Source organism: Nannobrachium achirus (genome assembly GCF_963921795.1).
Source record: "Nannobrachium achirus genome assembly, chromosome: 7".
In the NCBI taxonomy this organism is placed as follows: domain Eukaryota; kingdom Metazoa; phylum Chordata; class Actinopteri; order Myctophiformes; family Myctophidae; genus Nannobrachium; species Nannobrachium achirus.
The window spans coordinates 25,415,647-25,439,682 of NC_137816.1; the positions used below are offsets into that span (position 1 = coordinate 25,415,647).

Below are 24,036 nucleotides of genomic sequence, written 5' to 3' on the forward strand. Positions count from 1 at the left end.
TTTCTTTTTATATTCTTTCTTATTATATTGAATAAAAACATTGAAAAGGAAACAAAATGGAAAATGTACAATAAATGTAGAATCATTTTGAAAATAAATCTTCTCTTCTCTCCAAAATAATGACAAACATGCATGACCATAGAGTAGTGGTTCTCAACCAATGGCCCGGGGACCACCAGTGGTCCTTGAGGGAGTTCCAGGTGTTGTCCCCCAGCTAAATGATGGAGACTTCAAATCAAAACCAAATGGACCCTTATAGATCTTAACCACATGGGCCCTTACAAGTCCATTTGGTTTCATTTTACGCTCTCAAGAGTTGAATTCTTAACACCTGTATTAGGCCTACTCTATTTACAAGAAGTCTACACAACACAATTATAGAATGTAAATTGTTATTTTGATCAACGTTTGCCTGTTATGTAATTGTAGTAATGGTACCACCAAGTTCAAACCGACTGCCTGCCTACAGCATGGAATTGTGGACAAAATATTATCCAGCGATAGCAAAATCTTCTAAGCTTTGGATCTGAGAGGCTAAATGTCATCAAATGGGGGTCCGTGGCTCAAATACTGAATAAATATAATGGACCTTGATGTGAAAAAGGTTGAAAACCACTGCCGTAGAGTTGGACATGACAAATGACCATGATGGGACTTGCATGCTCACTGCTTGCACTGCTTGGCGCGTCCAGGGGGCGCCCATCATAGAGTTATAATAAGGCGCCCATGGGGGCGCCAGGCGCGTCCGTCTGCATTTGGCCACGTCATTTCCTGTGTTGCTTCTTTAGCATTAGCGGCTTTTAGCCAGTTAGCTGTGTTTTGTTGAGGCACCGAGTGGCACTGGCAACATGTTCCGAGCTGTAGTTCGACTGTCTTCATCGGGGGCACGGAGTTTGGCTCGTTCACAACCCCGTTATACAGGTAATATTCTACACACACGCACACACACATTATGTTCTGTTGATAATATGTAATACGTGTGAGATAACGTACCGCCGGGCTGTGTGTCTGTGTGTGAGAGAGGAAGGGTGACATTGGTTTCTCTTTATAGCGGACACCTTATTATTAACCCTGATGATTGCAACACTTTTTAAAAACCTGTTCATGATAACCTGGTGAATTATATTCTGTTTATATATGTTGTTGGCGAAGAAAACGCCGCAGAGATTTGAGAAAATGCGATGACCTTGTCATGACCCATTTACACACACCCGTTAGTAAATAACGATTCGCCGCTGATTCAAACAGACTTTATCGTGGTTTGTCAATGAGGACAGTAATGTAACCTATGGAGGATCATTAACATGTAATAAGATGAACAGCGGTTTGCCCCAGTCAGGCCCAGGAGAAGTGTGGTGGGTGCTATTATTGCCCTCGTCTGCTCTGCTGTCCTCATTTGACTCTGAGCGGGTTGACCTCCTCTATTGCTATGCGCTGTGCAAGTGTGCAGTGGTGGAAAGTAACTAGTACATGTACTTAAATGTTTGAGGTATTTGTTCTTTACTCGAGTATTTCCTATACTTTTACTTCTACTCCATTACATTTGAGAGACAAATACTGTACTTTTACTCCTATACATTTATTTGAAAACGTATACTTAATAGTTCTGTAACTATTTGTAGGTTTTGATTATTATTCAAAAACGTACATAACTTCATCCCTATATTTTTGCCATTTGAAAATGTCTGGTGTGAGCTTGTATATCTGCTATTTTCAAAGGATCTTTTGACATTTTATACATTTGAAAACTTGTGAAATGGGAGATTCTGCATAATGATTACTTTCTACTTTGGTACTTTAAGTACATGTTGATACCAATGATTTTGTACTTAATACTCAATTAAATTTAGCATTCAATACTTCTGCTTGTAACAGAGTATTTCTACATTGCAGTTTTGATACTTTTACTTAAAGGCCCGCTGACACTCCCAAAATTATAATAGTATGATACAGTAGGTCACGTGGTCTCTCTGAAAACGGTCTGAAATAGTCTGAAACTCATGTCACAGTGTAATCTGCCCCTCGCCCCCCAACAACAGACAGGTACCCCTTTAAGTAAAAATCACACCCGTGTGAAGTGGAGCTGTGTGTGTGTGTGTGTGTGTGTGTGTGTGTGTGTGTGTGTGTGTGTGTGTGTGTGTGTGGATCATGTGTACCGATTTTTGTGACATTTGAAGAAAATATGTAGGAGAAGGAGCAAAAAGTGTGTTTTGGAGAAAATTCAAGATGGCGGAAAATCTATCATGGCGCAAATGGGCGTGGCCTATATGGGGAGATGCGTCATGACCCAAGGAATCCAGGGAAAAAATATTTTTAATTTTCCGACCTACGGTTCAAGAGTTACAGGCCAAAACGTAAAGTGGGGTGTTATGGCGCCACCATGCGGCCAAATGACACAATTATTTTTTATTTAATCCTTGAAATCATTATGAACCTCCTCTCCAAGTCTTGAAACTCTAGCCCCTATGGTTTGCGAGAGACAAATAATTGAATGTGAGTTTTTGCAATTCCCATTATAAGTCAATGGGGAAAATTAATTCACTAATAAATTAATATCAATTAAACTATAGAACCTTTCTCTTAGAAAAGTAATAGCCCACGATTCCCGAGTAAGCCGGCCGATTTGACATATGGCGCGAGTGTGTGGTGGCAAAACTGTGGGACTAGTGGCGTGCCGAAGTTTAGGAAGTTCAGGCTACATACACACAGACACACACACAGACAGACACACACACACACACACACACAGACCCACACAGCCACGTATAGGGAGCCTGTGCTTCACACAGCTCCAAAAAATATTGAGTACTTTTTCCACCACTGGCAGTGTGCAGTGCCATTACCTAGTTCTTGGCACTGCTAGCTAGGGTCTAGTAGACTGAAGGCAATATAAATCACAAGACAATTGACTTGTTAGATCATATAATTACTTCATTTGTATTAATTGGCATAGAAATTAAGATAATGTTGTCTAGTTATAGAAAGTGTCCGGGCGTTCTTACATCTGTGCAGTAATGTAATTCATTATTCTAACTTACCACTAATACTGATAATGCCAATGATAAAAACTTTCACATGACTGGGAATTTCACTTCACCTGTTTTCAACCATGATATCTGCATTATATTGGTCCACTCCACACTAATGCTCAATATGGATGACCTATTAGCCTAGAGATCATCAAGGACATATTTCAAATAAATTATGAATGCAACAACCATGCCCATTATTTTAGTGTGCTAACTAGGGATGCAATAAATAGTGCAATGCAATGTTAATTGAACTGATCGATTTAATTAGTTTAAAATATATTTTAGAATAGACAATGAATATACAGTATTTGTAGAGAGATGTACCGTATTGTTTTTAATCTTTGAGATTTTCCTACGTTGAAAGAAGCACAATTGCACAAGTGTTTTATATATTGTTTATTAAGGTTGAGTTTGCTATTAAATACAAAGCCCTGATTCTACACTCCTGGGTGACAATGGGACCCAGTTAATTAGAAATCTGTATTTTTAGTATATGATTGTTGATAGAACGTTGGAGATATCCAGCCATGGATCTCCTGCAGGCATTTCAGAGTACCAAGTTGTTTTGAGTGCTATTAGGAGAACCAGATTAGAGGGATGCCCAGCATCAACTGAAACAATCAATTAATTCATCATGACCTCTTAAGAAGTGTGGGGTTTCATTATTTTGATGTGTTCTAAAGATTTACTGAAATCTTAAAACAAAATTAAGTTGGCTATGCATCAAATCCAGAAGCAGGTTTGCATTGTTTCATTCAATAACTTCAGTCAGTACAGGAAGAGTATATATATTTTTAAACGGTACCCTTGGAGTATGAACATTTAATAACTTTCAAAATATAGGTACTCTCTTTGTTGAAACTTATTTTTATGAAAATTGGGTTAAACAATCGGAAAGGTGCAGCTGGAGGCTTACAAACTGACATTGGACTACCTGGTGGCCTAATACCCTGCCTAATATCAGATATTGCTGGGGTAAACCATAAAAACATGATTAATTTTGCAGGAAAAACATCAACAATCAGGTTGGGGTTTGGGCATCAATGCCATGGCTCACAAAGTTAAACAGAGCTTCTTAAAAATCCTTTTCATTTAAATGGATATTCAGATTGTTGGTTCTCTGCCTATCCACGAGTTTCCAACGCCCCATAGTGCATTGCGCAGACTTCTGCACCGAGCTTCCGCCGCCGATTTACAAGCTCACAACGGTTGCATCTGCGACGCGACGTGAGCTTGTATGTCTGCTGTTAAACCCGGAAGTTTGGTCCAGTAAGCTCCCGGGGAAACTTGTGGATATTTGCGCTTTGTGGCAGGAATGTCTACATTTATTTTAGACAGAGTTTTAGCCTACAGTATAAGAACATTTATACAGATTCCCTCAGAGTCTCCCGACGGTAACGGTAACAGCCCTTAACTAATCACAGCTGATTAGAGATGGCTCACCTAAACAACATCAGCTGGGGAGAAATTGGAAGTAAAGTGTCACTGCGAGAACATCTGCAGGAACACAAAAGGTAAAAAATACACAGTACTGGAGAACTCTACGCACCTGTGTCACCTCAAGACCTCAGGAGGGACCCACCCAATATCTCCCCAGAGGAGCCTCTTGTTGGGGAAAAACAAATAGAGCAGGAGAGGGGAGTTTAGCCTTGGCCAGGAGGAGGAGATGGGCAGTGATTTGGCCACCACTGCCGACCCGGCCATCAGGAGGGTGTAGCGGAGGGTTCACGGGTCGAAACACCTGATGATCGATGGTTACCGCCTGAAGACATCAAATTTTCCTGGCCAAGGCTACATTCACCAAACGTGAATGGAGGAGAAGCATCGTTAGATGTACTTATAATCATAAGTTGCCATCTTGTCTAAGATGGAGTTACACATTCATTAATTATGGTATGTTATGTTCTGCAGCTCCCTTGGCCTCCAGGTTTTATTCCCATGGGAAGGTGGAGACGGATGAAGAGTTTGATGCCCGTTGGGTCACTTACTTCAGCAAACCAGACATCGATGCCTGGGAGCTTAAGAAAGGTGAGCCTGTTTTTACTGTTTTGGTTATCTACTGGTTTGAGGGTTAGGGTCGATTCACACTCTAATAAGGAACCTAACTAATTTTGGTTCGGCACTGTCCAAATCCAAATATGGGTCGTCGTCCCCGGTTCGGGGGGGCGTCAACCGACTAAACTCGGCTCCACGGTGCTGCCGAAATGTTGTGACCTCCCGACTTAATTTCGGTACTCAGCGGTGTCTTCTCATTCATTCAGTCCGGCTTCATGTTCATATTCTCGGCTGTGAATCCAAGGAAACAGTGGTCGTTTGGGAGGGAGACACCAAATGCTTGTGTGGCCGTGTATTGAGCGTCGTAGAGCGGATACATTGTCAGCTGGTTCTCGCTCTGGCTGGAGACGAGAGTGATGGACTGGGAGGCACGCACACACACACACACACACACACACACACACACACACACAGCTTTGCTGCGTGTCTCGCTAGTCGCCGACCGTTTTAAAGAGAAAAGAAGAGCTTAAACACAACTTTTCTAGTGTTCCGTGTTGATACTAGGTTTTCCACGACGAGTTGTGACTGTGTGATGACATGCATGCAGCAAGAGAGGCGGAACGTCTATGTGAGCTTGTAGATTAAATGTCTTTGACAGTGCTCGAGCGTTCGTGAGAGTGAGTGACAGAGAGAGAAGAGACCCTGTCACTGGTGCTGCTGCGAGTGCTGCCTGCTGGAGCTGCTACTCACTGGACCTCCAGTCATTCAGTGTGCAGCCCGAGGGCCAGTCAGATATGTATCCGGCATCCGCCCTGCAACGCTCATGTATCGGCCACAAACGTTGTCATGCCATGGACCTCCAATATGTACAAGCGACTTCGGCACTAGCCGTTAAGAAAGTATGAATGGACTCCCCCCGAACTTAAATAATTTTAAATTAGTTAGGCTCATTATTAGAGTGTGAATCGACCCTAAGGCTGAAATTCGTCTTTAACCATAAACTCAGGTCGCATAACTTAACATTCAATGCCCAAAAAAAATGTTTTTGCCCCTACTTTTGAAAAATCGCTGAATATTCTGTTGCGTGTCATGTGCACAACTCTTTTTGTAATGTGAAAAAAATCTGCGAGTGTGCGCAATCCTCATAGATGACTCGCCCAAACAAAAGAAAAAACTCTGATGCTTCCGGTTGCGTCATGACGTCATTGGACGACGTCCCCCTGAGTAAAAATACTTTTAAGTAATCCAGTATCGCCTAGAATAGCCGAGAACGCCATCTAGCGCCGAAGACTGATTAATCAGTCATTGGCACAGACAGTGTTTTAATAACGCAGTATTGCGTGTGCTGTGACAGCCTTTTAGAACAGCAAAATGTCTCTTTAGTCCTGTCCACTGGTAGACAACACTCAGTATGCATGTTATTGACTCGTCAGTCATCATACAGTCATATGATGTCATGGCCATAAACACTACTCTTACACTGATTATAATAATAGTGTCCTATTTGATTCATAACACTTGCTAAGATGCCCTCTGTTATTAGGTATTCTTTTTGATTCCATATCTCTTGCTCTTTTGCTGCAGGTTAGGGTTATTGGTTTCATACAGGCTCAGTGCGATAAAAAAATATTTGGATCCTTAACCAGAAGAAAGCATGATTTACATCAAAACAATGATTTGCACTACTACACATTGTGTTCAAGGGACAGTTACCAAATTATACATTTGTGTTAACTTGCTACTTGTCAGGCAAGCATGTCAAATAACTCCAGAGAAAACGTTGCAGTTTGTGCTGCTGGTTTTCTATCTTACCAGGTTGGGAACTGTATTTACTTGGTATTCCAGGAATAACTCCTCCGTCATTAAACGGCTAGAAACCAGCAATATTGGTGATCTCAGGGACCAGGGTTGTTGAGCACGGATCGAAGTCTAAGGCCGTTTTCCATTCACTCTCACATAAAGGCATGAACACCCTGATTGGCTATGACCTGGTCCCAGAGGCTAAGATCCTGGACTCAGCCTTGAGGGCCTGCCGGAGACTCAACGACCTGGCCAGCGCCATCCGCATCCTAGAGGCTGTTAAGGTAACACTATTGCTTGTGCTGCATTTTTACGACCAAAATTAAAATCCACATTACCATGATTATGATGATAATTCACTTTCAGCCTTGGTATCCTTTTTGAGAAAAAAGGGGGGAAAACGTGTTTGTCACTGTCACATTTTCAAACTAAAATGAGAATATGTGATTACCAAATTACTGGTGCAGACTGTGTGCTGGTTCTGATTTCAATTTATGCCTCGGCATGTAGAAAATATTGTTTCTCAAATTTCTATTTGTTGTATAATTTTTCTTGATGAGCCATCTGGGTCTCACCCTCTCTTTGGGGCAGAACGGAAATATAAAAATATATATGTTTCCTTGAATCGCATATCATCACTGTCATCAAGATTACCATTTTGGCTTCCTTTGCTTCCTTTTAATTACATTCACATAGAACAACCAGAAGACGAAAATAGCATATACGCTGATCACACCCAGATTCAAGGGTGGCCTTGGCGTCCTAGAATATTTTAATTATTATCTGTCTCGCTTTAAGGTCCTCTCTTGTGGGCTTATAAAACCAACCACAGTGTTTGCATAATGACTGAGGTATTTGAAAAGGCTTTTATTTTTTTTTTATTTTTTTTGCCAAACTTCATTGTGTTACTGTTTTCGACCTGCTGGCTGCTGCTTCGAATAACTTTCACATTTTCATGTGAAAATGTTGCATAACAGATTTATTATTTCTTTCACTTGTCTCCTGCCATGTCTGGAACAAATCAATTTCTTATAGTATATTTGTAGAATTTACCTCATGTCTTATTGGGTTACAATGCGAAAGAGTATCAGCCTATTTATTGTACACAAGATAAATTAGTACTAATTAGGGTTTTGACTTTGTTCTACAGGACAAATCAGGCCCCCACAAAGAAATCTATCCCTACCTGATCCAGGAGCTGAAGCCCACCCTAGCAGAGCTAGGTATTTCTACACCAGAAGAGCTTGGCATCGACCAACTATAATCAACCACTGTTCTGGTGAGACAAGGCTATATATAGTTGTTTAAGTAGGCCAGTTAGTAGTACTCAAAAGGTTGTATGTTCAATCCCTTCTTGTAGCAGCTGTAGTGCTGAAGTGCCACTGAGCAGTAATCTCCATGTAGTCAACCAGCACTAAATAGTTGTGTAATCCTTGTTATTTTTGTTCATGGAAAAATCAAACGTATATATTATTTTTTTCTTATAATATATGGAATTCATTTCTATTTCAGTATTAACATTTTCTTTTAAATTTGTGTTCTCTTTTGTTCTGGGGTAAATGGTACTTTTTACCACTTTTTTATCATGTCCTCGATTTTTGCTTGTGAAATATGAAGCTTTTTTTATTATTGCAGTCTTTTATATTCTAGAGTTGTTTCAACTAATGCAGTGTTCTCTCTGGTTCTCTTCTCAGGTCATTGGATGTATAATACCCTACGTTGTTCTGTTGTGTATAAAATATGGACCTAATAAATAAATAAAGAAATGTCTAATTAACTGCATTTTTTTCTTCATTTGTCAGTACTAGTAGAAGCTGCAAGAGGTTTAGTTTCTGTTTGTTAGGGCTGGGTGGATCTGCAAAAACCATTAGTTAACCTAACTGATCAAAATGAATTTGTTCTTGGAAGTGCAACCTTGCTATGAATGGAAAATGATGTTACAAGATAATTATGATGTTGACAAGATAAAATCACAATTAACTGCCTGGATGGACTTTGACTAAGTAGGTCGTAGATGTAGAGGTGCCCAAAAGGTAGTGTGATCTGCCAGTAAATATATAATTACACAAAACCCCTCTTCTTTACTTCTGTCAATTAAGCTGACTTGATTGACAGCAGGAAGGGCCTGTCATCTCCCTTCATGGCTTCTAAAGTAGGCAAATTGGGGGGCAATGCTTTGTTTTCGTAGCATTACAAAGAACCTGAAAACCTACCACTTCCATACAGAATGGAATGAAGATTCAGTAGGGGTGCATACCTCAAATGGGCTCTGACATTGTGTTGTGTTTGAATCCTGTTCCTGATGCACTTTGCAGTGTCTCCCCCGTTCCCATCTCTCTCCCTGTTTCCTGTCATTATCTTCTCTATACTATCAATAAAAGCAGAAAAGCCCCCAAATATATCTTAAAAAGGTGGAACGGTAGCGCTGTCAGGTGAAAATATGTGGCTTGGCCTCCTCATGCATAGAAGGGACCAGCCAATGGTCACTGAAATGCATTATGGAACTTATACAGGTGTGTAGGCCTGCTTGACAGTAAAATGTCAAAGCAACCACCAGAGGGCAATAACTTTCCTACGGAGGAAGGAAGGCTTTATTCCCTGACAGCTGGCTGGCGTTACACCGACCTTGGACACCTGTCAACAGTTGTGATCCTACCAAGATAACTATAAAGAAGGTAGAGTCGCCAAAACGGCTGGGCATCCGCCATTGACGCTCATGGGAGCCAAAACTGGGACCGGAAGTTGTGTGAACTGCAATGGAGATCATGGCAGAAGGATGACAGCCAGCTGGACCATGGTTGTGAATAAAATATTTCTGAACGTTTGTCTCTTTTGTCAGTTAATCGGTCCAGGAATATAAAAGAATGCATATCACAGGTTGTTTTCCAATCAATTGTTTTTTTATGTGCACACTGTATAATTTTATTGAGGCATCTAAACAGCGTCATCCTCCGTCATGTATCGTTTCTGGTAGTGTTGCCAGGTTCTGAGAAATAAGCAACCAGGCCTAGGAAAACAAGACCAAAATAACCAACTAGGGCCTGGCAGGTACTAGGCTTTTATGAGCACTTACTGCTGTATTGAAAATAACCATCAACAAGCTAATAGATCTGCTAAGAATTTGATAACTTTCTGCATAATGAGCACTTTCTATATTGGTACTTTAATTATATTTTAATATCATTCATTTTTAATTCCTGAGTTTAACTTGTGAGATTATTTCTAAATTGCTGTATTGATTGATTACTTACAGTTTGCAGAGACAGGTACAGAGAAGTAGGCTACAGTACAGTACAAGTTCTGCTAAAATTATTTTTCCAAAAAAGTACAAGTAGGCTATGGCTTGTTTCCATGGGGTCCTTTGTACTCAATTGATCGAAACGTTGATAATATTGATGATACTTTTACTCAAGTAAAAATCAAACCTCGGTTCGAAGTGGAGCGGTGAATCTGAGCAGCTATACCCTGTGTGTGTGTGTGTGTGCGTGCGTGCGACGTGCGTGTGTGTGTCTGTTTTTGATTCTATGTGTTCTATATCTATATTTTTGATTCTATATGTTCTATATCTATGTTTTTGATTCTGTGTTCTACAGTAGATCTATGTTTTTGATTCTATATGGTGTTTTTGATTCTATATGTTCTAGATCTATGTTTCTGATTCTTGTGTGTGTGTGTGTGTGTGTGTGTGTGTGTGTGTGTGTGTGTGTGTGAGTGAGTGTTGAGTGTGCCTGGCCTGCACAAAACAGCGCCCCTCCTTTAACTAGTGTGTTGTGTGTGGCCACTCAAGGTATTGCCAGGCTACGGACACGGCCACCCAGCCACCCACCCACCCACCCACATACCCACGGACATACCTGTCTATTGGGAGCGCTTTCACCGCTCCAAAAACGTTGGTACCGCCACCACCACTTAGAACCACGTACTGGTTAAAACAATAAAAAGCCCATTCCCTTGTTACTGCATATCCTATGCAAAGTCGCCTACTGTGCTCCATCTGTCTCTTTCAATGTTATGAGATACATAAAGTGGCTTAAAATAAGACGAAAAGCTTACTAGGATCTCCTTTTAGTTGACCTTGTACCAATGATTAGGCTACAAGTAGGCCTACTGTCATAAAACTGTACGTTTTCCAGGCTTTTAATACATTCTTCAATCAATAAAAAATAAATAAATAAGCAACTTGTTCACTTTAGAACAGAGGTCTTCAATCTGCTCCATCAGATGGAGCAGATTGAACATTCGGGTAGGCTATATTTATGTATAACATTGTGTTTCATATGTATTTTTTTTTTTACATGAATACATAGAACAATAATGTCAATAATACTATCAACAATGTCAATTGCACAGTAAGCATGTTTTATTTTTAACATATATGTGGAAAATGTTGGGGAAAAGAGTAAAAGAAATGTATTTATTTATTCATGTTCATCAATCAAGCAATAATTTCACGGACCCCCTGCAGTACCTCCGCGGACCCCCTGGGGGTCGTCGACCCCCCCCACACACACACACACACACACACACTCCCAAGACGCCACCTGCAATAACCAATATTTACAAGCAACTTCACAGACAAATAAGTCCAAAGTCGCTTATAATAAGCACACATGGCAACACTAAATCCTTGGCACGTTCAGAACGTACATTGTACTCTTTAAGATACCTCTATAAAATTGCAGTGTGCACATTGAAAAGTAACATAGCAGAAAAAAAAGTTTTATATGATGTCTTTTATTTTCCAGAAGTGATTATTTGACAAAGGTCTAAGACAGTCAGAATAATTGTTTGTTGTTGGTTTGTTCATGAGCTTCTCCACGGACTTCCAAGGAATCCAATGCAGCCACCAAACTTCCGGCCGCAGGTCTGGCTCCCATGGTGAGACGAATCTGCCGTCTGGAATTGCATGATAGCGAAAATGACGTATATGTCCCTACCTTGTTTTTAATTTCCTTGGATCCTACTAGGAAGTTTCTGTTTGTTTTTAATCCTATGGGGAAATCAATTCGATATGTGTACAGTATAAAACTTAAATTTTACAGTTGTGCATAGCCTTATATCAAGACACTTGACTCGTAGATGAATTTCTATCGGAAAATATGTATTAAATGCATTTGAATCCGACCACCGCCGTAACCGTTTTCGATAGGTCAACAGCTTCGGTGTAACACTTGCAGAACGGAAGCCGGGAAAAGCTTCCGTTCTGCAAGCTCTACTCGCTATACTCCCGCGTCCACGTTTTTCCCAACGACCCTTAGCGCGACGGTGGGGGCGCGGGGGGCTGCAAGGGAAAGGAGCGCTTGTTTTCGGTAATGACGACGGAGGCGCGCCGTCTCAGGCGACCATGACCCACGTGAGACACCGCCGAGGGCCGAGCGAGCGTCGAGAGTCCGTGTCGAACGTTTGACCGTGTCGAGCGTTGCGACTTGCGACGGTCCCATCCATGCCATGAGCCGACTCAGCGGCGCCGTTACCGAGTTATGTGCCGTTATGGACAGAACATTAAACCCCTCCCCCCCCCCCCCCCCCCCCCCTCCTCCGCGCGGTCCAAGTGACACAGCGAAGCGCTCCCTACCTCCTTGGCTCCCACCTTTGTGCTTAGGTTCCATGGGAAACGCCAGGTCGCGCTACTCCCATCCCATCGCGCGAGAGTGTCGCTTGCCTGAAAACAACAGATCTACAAACTAAACGCGTCACGATGCAACGCAACATTCAGCTTGTAGATCTTGTCTTTTTCTAAGCAAACGACGCCGTCGTACCAAAGAAGTGTAAGCTTTAGCTAGCGCGAACGCTGCTGATCAGAATCAGATAGACACTACAGTCAGTCAGCTCAAGCTAGCATTAGCAGCTGACTGCAGACAACAACAGCCTAAACACATCCATTACAACAACAACAACAACAACAACAGGGGTACAGCGGTCAACATGATGCCCGTACTGTCACTGTGGTGTAAAGTGTGACAGCTGAACACCAACATGATGAACGACATCATAGAGGAGCAGGAGAGAGACACCCTGTTGGATGCACAACCCAACAAGCCCTCCGATCCGACGGTAATACACAACAATTACTCTGTAGTGTCGTTTAGTTGGTAGGCTGTCGTTAGACAGGTCCCCAAAGTCCAGGGGGTATGTGGATATGTCTGGACTGGTGTCAGTAATTGTAGTTGTTGGGATATTTGTTGCTATACACATTTGCACATACGTGAAATTCGTCCTCTGCATTTATCAATCTTAATAATGTTTCTGTACAAGGGGTTTTATTTTTCTCTCTGAAAGTGAATGGTTGTTGGCATTTACTGTCCCTGTGTGGATAAGTGGCGTGTTGGGGTGTGACACTGTGACAGTCACACCAATGTCCACATGTCTTAAATGTTCTATCCTAGTCATACAGCCCTCCACACTCTTCTCTATACAATATTGTTTCTATTCATAATATGGTAGGGGTCAACGTTTTTCAGTCCAAGGACCCCTTAGATGAGAGAGATACTGAGAGAGACCCAAACTGAGTAGAAAAAATTGTGATATTTTATCATGAACATTAGTGAGGACCTATTATATGAAGATAGGTTGAAAAGTGGTAGAGTGCCCCTTTAAGCATATAGATTTATTCTGACGTTCTCCCTTATCAAAAGATAAGGCAGGCCCATGTAAACAACATGCCACTGGTGAAACACAACTGTCATCAGCTTGCTGCTTGAAATCACGTTTTCTATCTACTCCTAGATGAGAGAGAATCTGATAAACAGCAAAAAGATACTCTCATCCCAGACCTATTAGGCTGGGTGCTGGATCCTAAAATAATGAAACAGTAAATAAGAATACAAATCTAAGTGAAATTGCAATTGGGAGCAGCAATACTGGTGTGCAGATTTGTATTCTTACTAGAAGTTCGCGGCCCTTCGGGCCGCTCACGTCTAGAGATCGCGCCCGCTTTGCGGGCGCTCACAGCTAAATTGCAGCAGTGTTCCAACTGATATGGGCATATATGGAGATCTGTATCTGTCAGTCCTTTCACACTGGCAGAGAAACATAAGCATATATGCTAATGGAGAAACATAAGCATATACAGTGTATAGTATATGCTTATGTGAGAAATATGTTTGCGTCAGCAAAATAAGCAAACTTTCATTTTGGGAGGATTGCTCCCCCAAAAATCATGTTTTGGCATGAAACGGTTGCATTTTGTGCATTTGTGGCACGCCCTGCTTCTGGGAATTCGTTGAGCATACAACCCTTGACATGTGATTCGAATTTAGTCTTGACTGGATGTTTTGTTTGTGATTTTTGGCCTTTTCTGATAAATAGGCCCCTCCCACTAACTTTGGAAGCATATTACAGGTGAACAATATGGACTATGAAAATTGTCGCTTGAATATGTTTATTGCATGGGTCCAGAGAACATGTGTACCGATTTTGGTGAGATTTGGAGGAAATATGTCGAAAAGGAGCAAAAAGTGTGTTTTGAAGAAAATTTAAAATGGCGGAAAATCTGTCCTGATGCAAATGGGTGTGGCCTATGTGGGGACATGTGTCATGACCCAAGGAATCCTGGGGAAAATACATTTTGATTTTCCGACCTATGGTTAAAGAGTTATAGGGCAAAATGTGAAGTGGGCTGTTATAGCACCACCATGAGGCTGACCGTAATGATTATGAATCTCCCCTCTAAGTTATGCATTTTGAAAACATGACATTTACTTTATTACTATTCAAACCCCTCAGGTACAGGAAAGCTTGCTCTGTGTTGGCTTGGTGTGTTAAAATAAGGTATGATGTTAATGCGCAAGAGCGACAGGTAAATGCCACTAATGTAGATTTTGAAGTGAAGCACACTGCCAGAGTTCTATATCTATGTATCTATGTGTCTGTCTGTCTATCTATGTATGTATCTATCTAGCTACTGGGCAAAATGTGTAGGAACAGTGTCCAAAAATGTGTTAGAAAAAATTTGAGGGTTCCTGATATGAACAGAACCACTGTTCCATGGTGTATTCCTAGCAGCATGTAAAACAAAAGCACCTGATGGAGTTACAGTTGACTCATTTATTTCCTATGCAATCAATCAATCAATCAATCAATCTCTCTGGAAGAAGTTGCACGTGACTTCTGCAGCAGCACTGAGGCGCTCCAACGACCACTCTGACAAGCTAAATGATGGGTGCAGTAAATGTATTTGTCTGCATACAGCCCAATGAGCCCATAATATTAACATCGTAACAGTGCCCGTCATTTCAGCTGATATGGTAGCCCAAATTACCTGAAAACTGCTAATCAAGAAAATGTGTGACAGCTGTTTCAAAAGCTGTAGGATCAAAACGAATTTATTTTATTACATAAATTTAACTTAAACATGTTGACAACATTCCTTATTAATCATAAAAACAAATTCAGTATCACACATTGCTTTTTCTTAGTTTCCTAGGCCAATTACCAAAAAGCGGACCAAATTACCTGACTTCTTTTCAGATTCTAATGAGCTAATGTTAACCCTCACCCTCACTTCAACTGTTCTCTGTCTCACAGTTGAGAGCTCAACTGGGGCCCCCTGATGGCCATGTTGGTTAAAAAATAAAATAATAATAATAATCTCATGAGGCCCCCAGGCTGTGAGGGGGCCCCAGGCGGCTGCCTATTTTGCCTCTATGGGCTGCACGGCCCTGCTTCACCCTATACTTTGCGCTTCCAAAAAGTGTCCCAATTTACCTGACTTCACCCTATTGTTTTACAGCGTAGCCTACTTTGCGCTTCATTGCAGAGCTCCTGCTGTACAGTCTCTGAGTCTCAGTCTTCATTTGGATCAACAGATTTACAATCTTTTCTTTCTTGCACAAACATGTGATTTATAGGGGAGCTTTAGCAACACAGAGGATATACAGCTCGTTTTATGTTGACAGCACGGCACTCACAGCAGGCAGCGGCTTGAAAAAAAAAGAGAGAGAGAAAAAAAACTTTCACTCTCTTGCTTGGACAGAACGGGAGAAAAACACACATCAGCTGATCTTCACGCAGATAACATCTCGATGTGCGTCTTGCGCGAGGCGTTGTGAGCTTGCAGATCTGCTCTCCAGAATTACGTCAGAAGTTGAACTCTCTCTCTCTCTGAAATACGATTCTCTCTCTCGCGCTCTCTTTCTCTCTCTCTATTCGGTAACACTTCCCAACGTTAGGTATCAAGTAAAAGTACAAAAGTATCGCTACCAACATACCATGCTTGTTAACGGACTACACAAACACACACGCGTGTCTGGTCAAACATCGCATGCATAATCTACTCTTTATGGAGGGAAGCAATGTTTTGTTGAGAACATGGAGAACTGACACACACGCGTGGCTTAAATAAGTCATTTTTCTGCTGTAAGCTGCATTTTTAAGGTTGTCATTGCAGAAAGGGTAAAGTAGAAGGTTTAAAACACGCTATTCCTATCATATTCCAATGGCAGTGTGTGTCCCTGTGTAGTGTTTGGTGTGAAGCAGAACAGCTCCGCTCTGTCTTTCTACTCTCTCTACTCTCCACCCCCCCATCCTCCCCCCATCTCTGTTGCTTGCAGGCAGTTACTTAGTTGGAGTGCGTTGTGTTAACGCCCATATGTGACGCAAATCGCGTCGCCGGTCAACGTTGGATCATTCCGTCAGGAGTGGCTGCTCTGCGTGAGGCAAATTTTGTTAAATTGAAATAAATGCGGTTCAAAGAGTGGCATGTTTAAAATGTGGACATTTTAAAATTTTCACGTTTGTTCGACGTGGTGGCTATGTTTGTGAGAGGTGTTTGTGGGAATATGTAGCTAAACATTCTGGTTTAGGATTGCCTCCAAGTGCTCCGATATAGATGCTTGATATTCTATCTCTCTCTATTCATATCCTGCCTTCCTATCCTACTTGTGTATCAGTTATGATTGCATACAGTATCTAATCATCACTAGTGTGGCTTGTGCAAAGGTACATGTATTCTCTGTGTGTATAATAAACTCAAGAACATGTCATGTTGCGGTACCTGGTGTCACCTTGTTCTCAGAGGAGAGCCCTTAAGAATCCAGAATCACATTTATTGTCAGATCACAGGTTCACAGGAGTGAAGAAGTGGGTGAAATTGCGCACACTCCATTTTGTTATTTTTCAGAAAGGGAGACGAAGAAAACTGAGGGGGGACAGGGAGAGAAAGAAAACCTGTAAAGCAACATGTCAACAAAGAGAACGTACCTTATTTCATTGTATGTGGGATGGACTCCTAAGATGCAAATATTTTGGAATGTAGTCATAAAGTGTATGTCAGGAATCTTTAAAATTACCGTCCCACTGAGTGCTAAGCTCGAAGCTAGAAGAGCTGTGGCATTATCCTGGAAAAGTGTTGAAGCCCCAACATTGAGGATATGGCATAGGGAGCTCATGAACTCTATCGGGATGGAGAGGCTAACCTATGTGGTTAGAGGTAGACAGAGTGACTTTGACCGGCTTTGGGAGGTGTACATGAACGCCATGGAAACAAGAACCTAAAGGGAATGTGTGGCTAAAGAGAAAGAGAGAATGGGAGGAGGAAAGGAAAAGAAAAGAGAAGGATGATGTGAACAATGTCATTTGTTTGGCATGTGCAGGTGGTATGTGTGTGTGAATGTGTGTGGTTATTATATGTATTGTGATATGTGTAAAAAAGAAAAACAAAGAGAACAAAAGATAACAAAAGAAAATCAAGATATACACATAGATACACATAGCACCCAAAGCCACAACAGAGCTGTAAATATCATGCATTATGTTAGCCCTAGAATGTCTGTGATCTTACAAATAACACTTTGTGTAATTTTCCAAAGACACATGCATAGATCGTCCTATCCGCGGGCGGTTAGCAGATAATCTGCGCAGCAATAAAGTGGTGCGGACTACTTGTGTACTCACCCAATAATGTATTCCTCAGACTTGTAGACAGATATTGTCCTATATATCCATTTGAAAGTTCAGGCAGAAAACGTGTGTTTAGTCAAATGTCTCTACTTTTCCGCAAGCTTCACACAGATGACATTCAGTCCGGGGCAAGGGGCCCGGAATGAGTGCTGGACTGCATATATCAATAAGTACCTTGGGAAGAACAAACGTATGGGGCACACAATTGGCAGGTGGTGTGATTAATTACCCCACGCCAATCGTAAAGCACTTGTCAATTGTGTGCCCAATACATTGTGGTTCCTAAACACACGTGTGTTCTCAAAGGAAGTTTTCGTATGTTCAGTCCAGCAGTAATTTCAGGTCCGGCCCCGTCACTGACAGAGAATGTCGTCTGTGTGAAGCTTGTGGAAAAGTGGAGATATTTGACTAAACACACGTTTTCTGCCTGAACTTTCAAAGGGATATGAAACTAGAGGACAATATCTGTCTCCCAGGTCTGAGGAATTAATTATTGGGTGAGTACACAAGTAGCTCGCACCACTTTATTGCCATGCAGATTATCTGCCAACCGCCTGCGGATAGGACCGATCTATGGCTGTGTATTTGGCTTTATTTGTAAGATCACAGACATTCTAGGGCCCAGCATTATGTATATCTATGGTACGGTCCAGGCCAGGCTGGACAAGAACTACAGCTGAAAGTGCCCTAACTGGAAGTACAGGAAGTAAAGGGCTTTAGGAAGTTCCAGTAGGCAGTGGACAACTTGTAGGTCTACTTATCGTACTTCCGGTACACTTTTGGCAGTAGTCCTTTTCCAGGCTTTATCTCCTTGTGAGATGGAGATAAAAGTGGGAACAAATAGTTAGATCTAAGCTAAAGCAAAACAGCTTCTCAAATGTCTTGTACATGTCGAGTGGATCATATCAAATCTCATTCTGATGGACTCTCAGGCTCCTGCTAGCAGCACACGGCCCAAAACCACAGATGGAGTTTTCAGGCCTTTGGAGAAGCGAGGCCCTTACATCATGTCCAAAGCTCCAGCCATCCACCTCAAACTGCGTAAGTAAGCTGTTGACTCATGGGCACCAATAACAGGTTCTCATCTTTCCCGGTCTATATTAGTAGTCTAGTGTTTCTTTCATTGTGCTCCTCGTGGTTCATTTGGTTCAAAGGAACACAGTGTTAGTATTCTTTTTTTTTTTTTTTTTACCAGGCAAGACAATTACAAACATTCTTATTTATATTTGGTCTCATGGGTCACATGAATTTGAGGTCCTTCTGCAACATTATGTCAGAATCTTTTTCCACAGGATCTTTTTACCCTCACAGTATTAATGGCCTCAAGTCTCAATCTCAGAGTTCCCATTTGGTAAGACATAAGAGCCAGAGGCACACTCAGTTGTTTAGCCGCTTTTATGCTCTGTTGGTGAGTGGTGATGTACCAGACACTAAAAATTTACAATTTAGGCGTTTTGCAGACACTCTTTATCGAGAGCGACTTAAAATGCTGAGAGACAATGTAGTGCCTCCGCAATCTAGGATCATAGGTGACCCTAGAATCATCTCTACATTGAAACTATAGGATGCCAGGCCAACAAAGCTGGCATCTGTCTAAATAACCTTTGCAGAAGACTGACACATTGTGTCCTGTTTGCCTGAAATTTCTCATGGTTATAGACACAGTCGCATTGATAGTATTATGACTTTCTGACCCATAGCCTATTATGTTGCAACAGGTGGAAGCTGGGTCCTCACGCATACCTGAAGCTAATCAATTCTGCAGAATTATGTGTGTGATCACTGTGATGGCATGGGCTTGTGTGTGCATGACAAGCTCAGCATACCTCATGCCTCTGCAAATGGACATTCTCATGGAAGCTGTATATCTTTATACAGCTTAATTGCGTAAACTGTGCATTTTGTGGTACTTGTGGCTGTTTACAGAGAAGCACAGGGAGATGGCACGGAAAGCTCTGAAGAAGAAAGCTCTTAACTCAGGGGCCCCAATGATGAACCAACCCAGACCAGGATCTAAGAGGTGTGACATACAGGAGAGAAAGCTTTTTGTGATGTATACATGATTGGAATGAGAATACTTTTTGTTAGTTTCTCTATCAAGTTTTTCCTGTTCCTCTTGTAGAACTGTGAAATACAATAAGGGATATGCAGCTTTGAGTCAGCATCCTGAAGAAACTTTGGTTGCACTCGACTCCGACAGGTAAAACTATAGTACACTCAAGTTGTTTGTAAATGCTTAAAGCCAACAATGTTCTGCACTGCATTAAAGCACGAAAACTAAATAAGTCGATGTCGAAACTGAGGGGAAATGAGACAACGTCATATACAATAGTGAATAATTAAACACAGACAAAGAGAGGGGAAGAAGAAAGAATCTGAATTGAATCGTAAATTGAACCATTAAATTCCTGTAGCTTCTTTAATCTGCCATAATTCAATATTTAATGTCAGGTGAATGCCTATCATTTAAACATAAAATGAAAAGAGGCCTATCATTGCCCTGTTTTTAACCCCATAGTGATGAAGAGGTCGATTTTGAGCAGTATTCCTCCGGTTACTCTTCAGCTGAGGTGAGTGAAAGTTTGACATGTTTTTCTTCGTCCAACCTGTCACTCCTCGTGAATCTCTCTCTGAGGTATTTCTGTCTGGTTTCTCCAGGTTCACCCTGACTTAAGCCAGCAGCTGTTGAAGGACGGCTACCGTCTGGACGAGATCCCGGATGATGAGGACCTAGATCTCATTCCCCCCAAAGCCGTGGGCTCCTCAGTGTGTTGCTGTGCAGAGGGCCTGTCCTGCTCTGTGCAGTGAGGCCACAATTGGTGCCGTGACCTGAAAACACAGACTCAGGGTCAGCCCTGACCTTAGGTACTGTTGACATGCAGCTTCCTGTTCCCCTGTTACTCCACTGCCTGGGTATGGAAGCCCTTCTGTCGCTAAAACTAAAGCACCTGTTTACGCAGGGCTGTGTGCAGTGCACCTGATGTTCTCACCAAAGCATTGATGGACATCAGCCCATGCCTTAGCCACAGTGGCCGCAAAAGGTCAAACTTTTTTCTTCTTATAGGATGTGGCAAACTGTGACCACTCTGAATAGAGTGGCAGAGTAACAACGCTAGTCCTGCGACCACTCTGAATAGATTGGCAGAGCCATTCTTCTTGAGGATTCACTCAGTGACCTGCTTTCTTGTCCAATCTGCTCTGAAGCTCTGCAGCCACGCCATAAAGGGATAATACAATGTATGCACACAATATTGTTCTACAGAATATTGTGCTAAAAGAAATGTTTTAAGCTCTTTGGTGAACTTGCCTTGCCCTTATTCTGTCACTTGAAGTCCTTTTAGACCAGTCTGGAACATGAGCATTCCTCGCCGTTTCACATTGATTGGCCCTCCTCTGTAATAATTGGCTTCAAAACATCTTGGTTCATTATTTAGTCTTTGCAAGTGATGCTCCATTGGGTTTACATTACAGTGTTACACAGATCCGTTCAACAGATGGATACTGGATAGGTTTAATCTAAGCTAGCTATGTGATTGGTGAAAGACATGATCCCAACTTACTGATGAGAGCAATGCTAGCCATATTTTACCGATTGCTTTGCCAACTGTGGTGGTAAGGGCTAAAGTAATGTTTTACTGTTATATTTATGTAAGTTGGATGCAATCTTTAGGAAGCTACACTTTTACTATGATCAAGGGAACCTCAGCAGGGCTTTCCTGTGCCTCAGACCTATTAAATCACTGTCATGCCCTTAATCACAGCAAAAGAACCCCAGCTCGGGTATTATTGTTACATTCAGTACTCACACTCACAAAAACACGTTTCATTAAGAAAAGGTTTAGGCTATGGCTAGTACACAAAATAGTACCTCTTTGTAGTATTGGATACTTTGTTCTGGTTGTGCCTGAAGTGTCAGACTTCATTAAACATGTTACATTGCATGCTGTCATTAGGGCAACCACAGCCCTCTACAGTGACTCACCCATCCACCTCATATATGTTCTATAGAAACGTACGTACATATGTTGTTGTTCATGATTCATATAATTTGTCACTTTCCACACACTTGAGTCATGAGTTGTGTTGTAAAGCAGTGGTTCTCAAAGTCGATTTCAGGGACTCTCTAGGTTCCTTTATGGGGTCTAAATTGACCGTTGCAAGTCTGTAACTTTGACAGTGTACAAATGGAACTAAATGGACCTGACCTTCAAATTTCAAAGTTTGAGAACCACTGTTGTAAAGGACAACAAATGTGATCTGCTCCAATCACGCAGATGTGCCTGGAAACACTTTACATTAGCTGCACTGTATGAAAGAGGAGATTGCTGGATTTCTAACGATGTCAACATACGCCATAAACCTAGTGTGTCCCTATTTTGGGCATGCCACTATTGTTAACACATTTTCTAATGATGCGCTTAAGCTGGGAGCGCCTATTTATTTTATTTATTTTCTTAAAAGCTGTTTTGCAGAGGGGAGCTGCAGCCAGAGACCAGGGCTATTTGGGAGGTCCTTGTCATAGAAAAATGTTTGAGTCCTAAAACATTGTGTTATCATGTCACTCGACATTTAGAATTTGCCAAAGTGTATTTCTCATCTGATCTGGCAACAACATTAAATATTAATTATGAAAGCTAAGAATATATTATTATATTGCAATGTGAAACTTAAAATGGCCAAAATTTGACACTATTTTTCCCCCCTCTAAATGAGTTTAAAGTAAACCACACCTGTTTGGTTTTAGGCAGAGCATGTCACTTCAATTATGGTCAAGTGACCCAAGCATAACTACCGGTATGCTAACTAACACTATGTTCTAAAATGACTATTCTTTATTTTTATTTTTTTACCACTATATAATTTATTGACCTGAATCCCCCAGAGATCTTTAATTTGTCCCCTCCTTTCTCCCACCAAATCTATGCACTGAAAATGGCTGTTCTACATGCGCACAATGCGCCGTGGCTCGCAACATGTTGTGAGATTGTAGGATGGCTATTTTCGCCAAATGTTCTTATTACATGCCCAGAATAGTGACGCTAGGGTTCACTGGCAAAATAATGTATTTTTGTTAGCATGTTTTTTTTTTTGTCCCTGTGTGTGTGTGTGTGTGTGTGTGTGTGTGTGTGTGTGTGTGTGTGTGTGTGTGTGTGTGTGTGTGTGTGTGTGTGTGTGTGTGTGTGTGTGTGTGTGTGTGTGTGTGTGTGTGTGTGTGTGTGTGTGTGTGTGTGTGTGTGTGTGTGTGTGTGTGTCAGTCATGTGAGGGCCTGAAAGAGACTACAGAATAAATTGTAGGTGTTTGCTAGGAGGATGGATATATGCCATTTTGATTGATTATTTGATTAGTACAGTGGTACTAGGCACATTTTACAAACATTTATGGAGGATGGATAATATGCCAGGGTTCCTAAGCTGATAAATTGAGGAAGAAGTATTTGTATTGATAATTTCCAGATATTCAAGTTATAACTCATAGCATCTAAAAGTGTGTGTGTGTGTGTGTGTGTGTGTGTGTGTGTGTGTGTGTGTGTGTGTGTGTGTGTGTGTGTGTGTGTGTGTGTGTGTGTGTGTGTGTGTGTGTGTGTGTGTGTGTGTGTGTGTGTGTGTGTGTGTGTGTGTGTGTGTGTGTGTGTGTGTGTGTGTGTGTGTGTGGGGAGGGGGGGGGGGAGTCTAATTAGTACAGGAAAACATTTAATCAAAAATGTTCTGATTAATGTACTACTTCTTGTATGAAATGGAGAGAGATAATAGTGTATGGTATAGTGTGTTGATGTCTTCAGCTCTAGATATGAAATTTACTTTTGTATGTCAATCAACACTGTCTAGGAACCCTGATATATAAATAATGAATGGTGTGTCAATTCACTATTTTATTATTTTAATTGGTTCAGGAGGTGGATTCTGTAGACTCTGTCACAGTCATAGAAGTTGTAGTTTTCATTTAAATGTTCTGTAACATGACCATTGTAAGAACACAGGAAGACATTTATTGTATCACCAAGAGTGGCTCAAGTTAAAAAGGAAATGTATTTTTTTTTTCAAACAATCTTGAGTTTGGTATGCATTGGGGCCTAATGCCTAATTAGGCAATGGAACCCCATTTGATAATGTTTTATCTCTGGGATCCCAATCTACGCTGTAAAATCTTCATCCTTTTCTGTCTGAGAGTGTACAAATGGAGCCAAATTTGTATACTCTCAGTCTAGTTACAGACTCACAAGTGTCCATTTGGACTCTGGTTGTCACCGGACCCGATGTCGAGAAACAGTGTATTGACCCCAAATTAACAGTATTGTTTATGCAGATATAA

The 24,036-nt window shown here is 41.4% G+C and overlaps 2 protein-coding genes across 2 annotated transcripts; both read left to right on the forward strand.

The window, feature by feature from the left end:
- The first annotated feature begins 792 nt into the window (after positions 1-792).
- On the forward strand, positions 793-8,608 carry cox5ab (cytochrome c oxidase subunit 5Ab). Its single transcript, XM_080729797.1, has 5 exons — positions 793-921; positions 4,944-5,060; positions 6,990-7,111; positions 7,978-8,106; positions 8,522-8,608. The coding sequence occupies exons 1-4, from the start codon at positions 849-851 to the stop codon at positions 8,089-8,091; spliced, it is 426 nt and encodes a 141-aa protein (XP_080585923.1). The 5' UTR covers positions 793-848; the 3' UTR covers positions 8,092-8,106; positions 8,522-8,608.
- A 4,043-nt stretch (positions 8,609-12,651) lies between these two features.
- On the forward strand, positions 12,652-23,238 carry fam219b (family with sequence similarity 219 member B). The gene is made up of 6 exons (XM_080729574.1): positions 12,652-12,881; positions 18,659-18,767; positions 19,653-19,746; positions 19,849-19,926; positions 20,245-20,296; positions 20,385-23,238. Exons 1-6 carry the CDS (start codon positions 12,804-12,806, stop codon positions 20,532-20,534), a joined length of 561 nt encoding a protein of 186 aa, XP_080585700.1. The 5' UTR covers positions 12,652-12,803; the 3' UTR covers positions 20,535-23,238.
- Positions 23,239-24,036: the final 798 nt, after the last annotated feature.